This window comes from Python bivittatus, unplaced genomic scaffold (genome assembly GCF_059951505.1).
Source record: "Python bivittatus isolate LINGU-HERP-01145 unplaced genomic scaffold, Pbiv_v1 ctg000020_np1212, whole genome shotgun sequence".
NCBI lineage: Eukaryota > Metazoa > Chordata > Lepidosauria > Squamata > Pythonidae > Python > Python bivittatus.
Window position 1 is genome coordinate 69,291,226 of NW_028277030.1, and position 10,627 is coordinate 69,301,852.

Below are 10,627 nucleotides of genomic sequence, written 5' to 3' on the forward strand. Positions count from 1 at the left end.
AGGTGCAAACATGTAACTTTTGGTCACACTTCTTAATAAGTAACAAACTGTTCCCAAGGTGGAAAGATTTGACAGCACTCATTTTGTTTCAGGGAATGCTAATTAAGACAGAGAGAAACATGTTTTCCTCCCCTTGTCATTAGTTTGATGAAATGATTTGAAAGGACACTGGTGCATCTTCTTCATCAAAGCACCAGTTCAATTAATTTTTCCCCTATTATCTCAACAAAACTACCATTACAAACTCTATTTCATGAGCTGAATGAATGCATTGGATCAGACAAGCTTTGAATCATAAAAAAGAAGCTAACACTGATGTATCAAAGCATTAACAAAAAAAGGCAACACAACTTTAAATTAAGTTAGATAACTGTACAATATATATATATATATATATATATATACTCACACACACACACACACATATAAACACATACAGTATTTACACTATTACATTATCATTTTTAAAAAAACTTGCCCGTGACAAGCAAATTATTGCCACAAGCTGTCCAGTCTAATTCTGATTCTTTTTGAACAAATTCTCTGAATCAGAACTTCAAAGGCAGAATTATTGCCATTCTCAAATAACACAATTACTTAGCACCTTGCTGGATGAAAATGTCTAGTCCAGCTGTTACTGTCACAAAAACCAGTGCCAATAACCTTGCTAAGGGGTCTTTTTTGATTGCACAATTAAGTGGGACACATGCTACCACATATTAAAAATGTTTCTCAAGACTGCCTATGTCCCTTAATTAATCTCTATTTATCTCTCTCCCCAATATACTCTAATCTGAGGCTCAAATTAACTGTCATTCCTCACTATTCATCATCATCATCATAATATCATTATTATTATTCCTTCAAACCAACGTTTGGGGTCAGTAAACAATTTTACCTTAAAGTCACATGGAACAATTTTGTCATTTTTTTTAACCCAGACATTTAAATCACTTGTGCTATTGAATCATGTTTAACAAAATGAGATGCCATTATCAGTTCAAGTTGAGGGTCAAGTTCAACAATCTCTCCTGGGGCTTTATGCCATGTCTCCATACATCTTCCGGTAGTACACTGACTCAAAAATATCATTCTCTCCAGGACAGTTATAGTGGCAGGCACAAGTCTTGATAAACATCATGCTCTTCTTGATGACCTCACCATCAGGACATTTGAATTCCACAGGGAGAGTGGCTGTTCTGTGGGGGGTGCAACAACGCCCATCGGTGCAGACACCACAAAATTTGGCTCGGTAGGTCTTTACACTGGTACAGCCAGACAGTTCAAATTTAATAGGCTTAGAGATCTTGGGTGTACGAATGCATTTTTTACCTTTCTGTTGAAAAAGCAAAACAAAACAAAACTTATATTGACATATCAGATAAATAATGTTCCCATTCAGATCACCTAGTATGTGCTATATTTCCAACATTAACCTTTTTTTTTTTTTAACTTTCCAACCTTTTAGGTTGAATTCTGGACTAGACATCAACCAGGGTACCTTCTGATGTTTTGGACTCCATCAGCTCCAATAAGCAAGGAGTTATAGAAGTCATAGAATGAAATATTTGAAAGGCACTAGCTGCCTACCTCTATTCCAGACATAGTTAAAGTCCCATTACGTAATGGCTAATATAGGTATCAATGGGTTCTATGTTTGGCTAACTTAGTTAGCATCCAATCTATGGGATATAATTTTGTCAGTCTTAAATACATATTTGTCCCATGGTCAGAGTTAAGCATACTCTTAGGATACTTAAATTTGCCTTGTTCATATCCTGTATTTGGAAGTAAGTCTAATTTTCTTCAATGGAATCACACCTGCTTCCCGTGAAAGTTTGACTGATACTCACTGAAACCCAGTTTTGTGTTGCAATTTTAAAGACAACCATAGACAATAAGGTTATTTATTTAATTTATAATCACTAAGACTACAATTCCATCTTTCCTTTCTTGAGAATAAGACATCTTACACTCAGTGAATTAACCTCTGAATAGGTATCTAAAACTGCATTGTAACTGATTTTACACATTGCTTATTTCCAGCATTACCAATACAAAAACGAATTACAGTATTAACAAGCCTTAGGTAATTTCATAGTTTGCAAAATTACACAAGTCCTACAAGAGGAAATTCTCCAGATCAACCCAATGTAGACTATGACTGACTGATACAGGGTACAGGTGAATGGGAAGAAGAAATATGTAGCACCCTGAAGAGAAGCAAGTTTCCCAACATTTTGTTACAGAACCTACTTGTTGAACTATTTGCAACTGACTGAAAATTAATTTATATCAGAGTTTTTCCAAAGTAGGATAATATAATGGTTATAAAACACCTTTACAGGAACAAGTACCCAGCAGAAATGGACAATTATTTACCTTGATGCTCTCCTCAAGGTCTGCTTCACAAGGTCTCACCATGCAAAGTCTGCTTTGCTTCTCCAGCCTGCAGTGGGCATTGTCATTGGTGACCCTGGTTGAGATCCCCATTCCACAAGTTTTTGAGCAGGCACTCCATTCAGTGGTCTGGACCAAACAATTTGCACGCATCAGTGATGGGTCAGGTCCATAGGTATCTTCTAGTCTGTAAGCTGAAAAGGATAGAGAAATGGTAAGCTTATATTTGAGCATTAAGAATCAATCTGAGCAAGTTTGGTTATGACAAAAGAATTACAAAAATGGTCTACGTAGTTCAAACTAGGACATCAACAACTCAAGAAATATTAAGAAAGTCCAGCTCACCAGCAAGAGCAGGTCCAACTGCAGTGCGTTCTTTGTCCTTGGGCTCATCACACACCCACTCCTCGCAGCATTTTCCTGGGAGCTTCACTCTTCGTGGGTAAGGGCAGTCAGGACTGGGCAGGCGAACATCCATGCTGCAGAGAGGCACACAGCCTACAGCTCCATCCAGGCAGGTGCACTGGTATTTGCAGCTACTCTGGAAGGACTCACCACTTCGATACACCATGCCTCCAAATATACATGGAGCACCATCCTTTGCTGCAGACAGAAAACAGGATTCACTCATAAATGCTCAGTGCTGTGTCAGTGGTGATGGAGTGATCAAAAATCTAGATGTATACAAGAGAGGGGCTAAACTGTCTATAGATGGTGCAAGGACTGACTTCCACGCATGGAGCTGCCATTTTTGTTTATATTCAGCTCCTCTGCCTTTAGCGACAGACAACAGCAGAAGTGTTGTAGGTTGGGTGAAGCTTCTCTGCCGAAAGAAACCTCCTAAACCATGGCAAGATTTTCTACTCTAACTTTTCCTAGGTTAACTTCTTTTCTAATGGATGTCACCAGATGTGTAGGAATTACATCTCCCAGAATTCTCACACAGCATGACTAGAATTCTGGGAGGTGTAGTCCTAAACACTCCTAAAGGCCTTTGAGGAACACTATTCCATACTCATTTTTTCCAAATGAAATATACTTAAACCATAAAAGGAAGAGAAAGCTCTGAGAATAGTGTGACTTTTCAAGGCCCTAGAACAGTGTTTCTCAATCTCAGCAACTTTGAGATATGTGGACTTCCCAACTAGGGAATTCTGGGATATGAAGCGCACACATCTTAAAGCTGCTGAGATGAGGAATACTGCCCTAGGAGAAGTCACACCTTTCAGTATTTCCCACTCTACTCCAATCGCCAAAGGGAGCGACGGCAGCGGAACAAAAGGCAACTACTCACCGGTGCATACTCCGATCTTGCGATTAGCCGGGGAGCCATAGTCGCAGAACAGCCCTTTGTGAGGATCGCAGGGATCCCGCTCCGTGCAAAGCTCGCCCAGCTGCTTGGCGCAGACGCGGCAGCATCCACAGCCGTCCAGTGCCAGGCTCACTCCGGGCGGGCACTCGGGGGGCGCGGGGCCGCACTGGCACTTCCCGCTGCACTCCTGACCGGCCGCTTCCTGGGGACACAGAGGGAGGCAGAGGCGGGGGTCAAGACTCGTTTCCCGCAGGTAGGCCCGCAGAGTGAGGAAAGAGGAGCGGGGAGGGAGAGGGAGCGAGAGAGGGAGAGAGACAGCGCGCCTGCCTCGGAAAACAGCGCTTACCCAGCTAACGAGAGCCGCGAGGAAAACCCAGGCGAGGGCGCGGACTGCCATCCTCCTTTCTTGCAACTTTGCGGCGCGAGGGGGTCGGCAGAAGTTGCGTGGCTGCCTTTGGAGCCGAGCGAATCTCCTTGTCAGGTGGGGTCCTTTCTGGTTTTAAATCTCGCTGGCTGGCGAGGGCAGGTCGTCCTTCGATCGGCTCGGCTGCGGGGCTTCTGGAAAAGGGCCGCCTTCTCTCCCTTTCTCTCTGCTTTAGAAGGCAAGCGAGGGCTGGTCTGAGCCTCGAGCAGCAGCGGGCTGCTTTTATACGCTCGAGGCGTCCGGGACGCTCCAATCGGCTGAATGGAGTCCCACACAAACAGCGACATTCCTAGCATTCCTCTCCACCTTCCTGCCTCGTCAAGTCACACCGGATTGATCCTGACCCCTTGACACTCCACATTCCTCCTGTCTGAAAAAGCTGGCGCACTTCAGCGCACAAAAAAGGCGCTGTATTTTCACCGAGGCGGGGGACGGGGGGGGGGGGAGAGACCTTTCCCTCCAGCTTCCAGCTTAGATTCTTCCTATCACCACAATCCTGATTTATAGAAGTTAAAAATACGTCTCCTTCGGAACCCTGACTCTCTCTTTTCCCTCTTCAAAAGGCTGAACCAGCATTCCTCAAAAATTCAGCCTGTCTGCCACGGGCATCTGTCAGTCTAACCTTCAATGTGCCTAAAGCCCACTTAATCACACTTCAGGTGGAAAGAGAAAGGAGTGAAATGATTTCTTGAAAAGTATTAGGATCTCTTTTAAAGACCAGAGATTTCATTTGAACAATTATCCATTTTGAAGAGGCATTTTAAAAAGGAGGACATTTCCCCATTAAGCCCAGAGGATTCAAAAGAAACTGTCTGTGAAATCTGCTGTGAAATTGGAGTTCTTTTCCAGCTTAATGGAAAAATGTAAAATAAATGAATCGATTCCAAAAATCACTTTCAAGTTTTTCCACTATAATCCAAATTGAGTACAAGATTTCCTGGTCCCTAAATGGCCATTATTATGCTAAAAACTTATATATATATTTTTTAAAAAGAGATTCCCCTATATGGCAAAATGACTTAATAATGCAATCTTAGAGGAAGGCCTGGGGGCTGGATGGGGGCTCGCATCTGTGGAGATGGCTGGTGGGGTGATGGGTTTGGCTCCCCCCGCAGCATCTTGAAGGTTTTAGGGCTAAAATTTATAGGGAGTTTTTAGGACATTTTTAATGTATGTTTCTATTTTAATTATTTATGGATTTTAGTCTTTGTCAGAGGGTTTGGTTTTTTTCCTTTTTTGTTATTGTGAGCCGCCTTTGGGGGAGATGGGCGGCATACAAGTTTAATAATAAATAATAAATAATAAATAAATAAATAAATCTTGGATCTAATAATCCTATATATTGTCCTGCTTGACTTGAAGGCAACTGCCTCTGTAACAACTCTAGATACAAACTGTATTTGGAGGAAGAGCTTCCCCATTTGCAGTGGAGAGATGAGATCCATAAGCATGAATAATTTTTATATGAAAAAGGGCTCCTCTCTATATGGAATCTCTCTCTCTCTCTCTACATACACACACACACACACACACATACACAATATATATTACACACTCACATAAACACATATATGAGGGAAAGAGACAGACAGACAGACAGATATGGTAACTGAATCATTAGAAAGTTGTACAAACTAAGGTTGGCTGGTGCATTTAAGAGTCAGTCCTCTATAATTTATGATGAGTTTTTGTTCTCTGCATGTTGTCCATCCTCTAACATTCAGCAAGCGCTTTAGAGGATGGTGACACCAACTGGACTGAGCACAAATCTGGAATCAACTCCCACAGGCTCTTAACAATACTACTTGGGAGGTAATAAACTAGGTTTAGAATCATTGGTTGTATCCTTCCTTCCTAGTGAAGTAAATGGCAGTGCTCCATTTGCTTTGATGGATGGGGATGGACTCTTGTTCCCTGGGATCACCATCCTCAGTATCCTTCCAGAGAAGCAGGAAGACTGTGCTACTTGATTCCTCTCCTGCCATGAGTGAGAACAGAGAATTCAAGAGGGGGAAGGGGAGAAGGGGGGTGGGTAGCCAGTAGCCTGGATGGTTGCTAGGAGCAAAGCTGGGAACTTTTTATTTATTTATTTTTTTCTTATTAAGACAAAAAGACTGGAGGCACAAGACCCTAGAAATACCAGTGGAGGAAGGTTTTCTGCTAATTTCTTTGGGGACTCCTGATGGTTAACTTTCTGGCTGCTTCCCTCCCCCCAACTCCCCCCACACCCCTAGGTGTTACTTTGCTGTGAAAAGAAGGTTATTTGGGGGCATTTTTTATTACATGATCACCCAGAGTCGTGTATTGTATACAATGCCTGGTTTGCAGTATTGGGCCACTGAATCATACTGGAATATTTTCCCTAATAGGTACTTTCTGTTAATGGAGAGCGAGAGAGAAGGAGGAGGAGGGAGTGAGGGAGAGGAAAGAACGGGCTCTGAAATACTTGGCCTGGTGACATGAGACAGAAGCATGGAAGATGTGCTCCGCTTTTCCCACTGCATATGAACTCATCATTCATGAGCAACACACCCTAGCAATTTTCTGCTCCTTAAATATGTTTTCTTCCCTCAATAGTTCCACAACTTTTTTAAAAAGATGGTGCTATTTATTGAAATAAGGCATTATGTCTCTCTTTCTCTCTGCCTGCCTCTATTTTTACATTCTAATCTCCCTTCCTCACAGGAATCTTCCATAAACGGCACCCCCCACGCTTGCAGCAGCCCAAGGAGGTGAGTTAGCCTGGGCAAAGATTACTCGCTCCACTCAAGCAGCTCACCGTTGGCATTTCAGCAGAGTCCAGAGAGCTGTATCCATAACCCCTAATCCAGTGATGGTGAACCTATGACATGCGTGTCAAAGATGACATGCCACGAAGTTTTGGGTGACACGCCAGTGTTCACCAACACCCGACAACAACTATTCTCCCCATTTGAGTTACCAAAGAAACTGAATTTGTTTTATTCATATTTCATTTTTGTAATTATTTGACGTTTCTTTATATAATACATAGCACCATACATGATTGAACTGTATTTTTTTTTTAAATAAATGAATACGTAAAGAATTGTTTCACTTTTGTTTGGGGGGGGCGGGTGACACGCCAGCAGAGTCAAGTTTTCCGAATTTTTGACACACCAAGCCCAAAAGGCTCGCCATCACTGTCCTAATCTAATGGTTGCAGTGAATGGGCAACTTAGAAGTGAATTCCTACCTTTAGCTTTGTAACTAAGACACTATCTCTCAGCTTAACCTATGTAAGGTTGTTCTTTTAACCTTTTGAAGACACCCAGAGATGTTTTGGAGTTGGGTAATCAGTTAGCAAACCAACCTACACTACAGGTTAGTTGTAGGCATAAGCACAGATGTACAACCCATTGGTAAAAGAATTGGAATGACAATATGGTAGCAAACCCATTATTCCTTTCTTAATATATTAATATAATACATTGTTTTTGTTGTTTATTACTGCTTTTCTAGTTGTCTTACTGTTTTAACGTTGTGCATTGCCTAGAGTCACGTGGGTTATTAAGGTGGCTTACACATTGAAAAAATAAAAATAAATACTCTTAACAGTTTGTTTATTCATTTGTGTATTGTCTTTTTGCCTTTTTATGCCTTTGGATCTAGAAATGAACTCCTGGTAGTTTATGATGATGATTAAAAAAAAAATCTGAAATCAAGATAAAAGATAAATCTGCCGTAATACAGCGGGCACCGTGGTGGGCATTCACCTCCCTCTGGAATAGCTCTGACTTAGCAACTTCCAAAAGGCCAACCATGAGGGCATCAGCCTGATTTGCAGAGGAAGGCCGTTTCATAGTATGGGGGACTGCATCTAAAAGCACCTCTTCCCCTCATCTATCTGAGGGACCGTTAAAGGAGGATATCGGTATATGTATACACTGCACATTGGCTAGGTTGTTTCTGGCTGGAGAAGATGGTCCTGTAAGCCATTTTAAAAATTTATTTATTTATTTATTTATTTATTTATTTATATTTATTTATTTATTTATTTATTTATTGGATTTCTCCCCCGCCCATCTCCCCCACAATAGGGGACTCATATAGGGCTAATATAACCCAAGGTTCTGACAGCTTTATAGGTAAAAGCCTGATTTTTGAACTCCACCCAGAAACAAATGAGCCTCTTATTTTAGCTATCTTATTTGAATTGAATCAGGTAAAAATACATTGCCAGGGCCTTTAAAGAAGATGTCCATCGTTTCTCAGGCAAAAATCTGAGCTTAGTTTTTGCTTGGAAGATTGGGGCATCCTTGAAAAATTGGGAATACTGTGACTACATTTGATTTGGGTTATATTTCATTTCTATTATAGCTAATTAAATGCATTTGCCTAATTTCCCATATATTTGGTAACATTTTCCTTTCTCCCTTAATAAAAAACAATTAAGTAGCTATTTGGGAAGAGGCCTAGGAAATACGTAGATGTTAAGTGTGCCTGCCTTAAGGCAATCCTTTTGCATCAGAGCAGTTGCAAGACAGGCCGCTGGCCACATCCGCTGTCCTGGTGTGGCCTGAACGTCTGAAGACGCCACTTGGTTGGGGCCAATCAAAGACAGATTGTGTTGTGTTTAAATGGGGCAGGGCTCTTATACATGGTTTCGAGTTTGAAAGCAATGTTCCCTACCACTCTACCCTGGTTTTGCCTTCTCTTCTCCAAATCTGACAGACAAATTGCCCAGGGGAAGAACAATTTGCTTATAAAACCCTGGGTCCAGCTTTGTCTGTCTGAAGAGAAAGACAGAATTATAGCAACACAGCTCCATTTGACAGACTTGGCTCATGATAATTTACTGGTCTTCAAACCCAGCCCCCATCCACATCTCGGGAAGTATAGTTCCACCTAAAGCCAGCCAAGTTATTTTGGCAGCTGAGGCAGAAAATCCCACAACAGCATCTCCCCACACCTGGCAGTAAAAACACAATCATAACAAATGAAATAACTAACAATGAGTTGCCCTTTAATGACATTCAAATCCGCTGCCAAAGGCTGCCACCCTTTTTACCTCAAGTTTGGGCTGGCCCTGCAATTTGATCCAATACCCTGGGAAGCTGCTTTGCATTCTGATCCTAGAAATATGGATTTCATCAGAAGTCTCTTCAAAGAATTAGGGGGTAGGATCCTTGTTCCAATTAGCTCTTGGCTCCTTCGCCTGAATTTGGTTCTGGATCCAATTAGTAAGCATGATTTTCTTAAGACGTTGATGAGAGAGTGTCAGATAGGTTGACCTCAGAGGGTTTCCGCCTTAAATGCAAGGGATCACGACATTTTTATTGAGGAATGTGGCTTGCAAAAGCATATTTATTACATGGCTCAACAGAGAGTTATGAGGTACAGAATATATGGTCACTATTCAGGCCTTTTAAAATGTAATATTGGTGCTATTTGCCTTTATTTCCTTTCAAACTGGCCATCACAGGAGATGTTTGCAATGAATTAGACTTGCAATTCTCCACCTCTTTTTCCGCCGCACCATAATATGGGCATAGCCTCTTTCCAACACCACACTGATTTTTTTTAAAGAGCTCTCCTTAATGGAAAAAAATCCTCTTTTGTAAAAATCCAGTAAAAAGCTGCTATGGTAGGTAATACACATTTCTAAATTCATGAGGCTTTCCAAAACCTCTATTTACTTGGATGCCTGCAAGAAATTTACCCACTTCTGAGTCAATAATGGACACACCAAACTATGTACAACATGCTTACGAAAATGGAAACGCAACCAGGTAAATAGAACGACGCTTTAAAATGCCCAAATATGGTAGAAGCTAGTTGGAGGGGGAAGGATATTTTGTATTATGCATGTCATTCAGTCAGAAATGACTGAGCTGAGAAGGCTAAAAGCAAAATAATTTAAAATGGCCTGTGACTGTGAGCCAAACCTGGAGGGGAAAACAAATGAGCATTGACAAATGATAAAGTAATTTCAGTTGTTTGACCGCTTGCCTTGAAGCAGATGGATGAAATCATTAATCAATGATCAAAACTGATATATAGATTTATATGGATTTTTATATAGATTTGCTTGTTTTTACTGCACATTTAATAGAATGCTTTTAGTAACTGAGGGAAGTGTGAAAAAATTACAATTTCATAAATGAAAACTAACACGCTTTTGTTAGACACTAATGTTATTTTTATAAAGCACATATGCACACTTTCATTACAACAATACCAGAATCAAAATAATAATAATAATAATAATAATAATAATAATAATAATAATAATTATTATTATTATTATTATTATTTATCAAATTTGTATGGCCACCCATCTCACAAAAAAGTGACTCTGGGCAGCATACAACACTTAATTAACAAACCAATAAATATATAAAAACATTCATTATAAAAAACACAAGAGCAAGAGAGGATGATATTAGCTGCAGCAAGGGAGCTATCACAAGATAACAACAACAAATGAGCAGTGAACCCTTAATCATTTTTGCCATCAAGGAACCACTAAT

General features: G+C 40.7%; 1 protein-coding gene across 1 annotated transcript; it reads right to left on the minus strand.

Moving 5' to 3' along the window:
• Positions 1–376: 376 nt before the first annotated feature.
• On the minus strand, positions 377–4,344 carry CCN2 (cellular communication network factor 2). The gene is made up of 5 exons (XM_007430516.3): positions 4,059–4,344; positions 3,695–3,914; positions 2,746–3,003; positions 2,383–2,594; positions 377–1,336 (listed from the first exon to the last, which is right to left on the minus strand). Exons 1-5 carry the CDS (start codon positions 4,107–4,109, stop codon positions 1,040–1,042), a joined length of 1,038 nt encoding a protein of 345 aa, XP_007430578.1. The 5' UTR covers positions 4,110–4,344; the 3' UTR covers positions 377–1,039.
• Between the last annotated feature and the right edge of the window lie 6,283 nt (positions 4,345–10,627).

Bases quoted from the DNA above. Each gene is read 5' to 3' on its own strand.
- CCN2 (XM_007430516.3), bottom strand. From the start codon at position 4,109: ATGGCAGTCCGCGCCCTCGCCTGGGTTTTCCTCGCGGCTCTCGTTAGC. The intron at 2,595-2,745 runs GTGAGCTGGACT...TATCCTTTTCAG, and splicing joins AGTTGGACCTGCTCTTGCTG to CTTACAGACTAGAAGATACC. The intron at 1,337-2,382 runs GTAAATAATTGT...CTTTTTCAACAG, and splicing joins ACCTTGAGGAGAGCATCAAG to AAAGGTAAAAAATGCATTCG.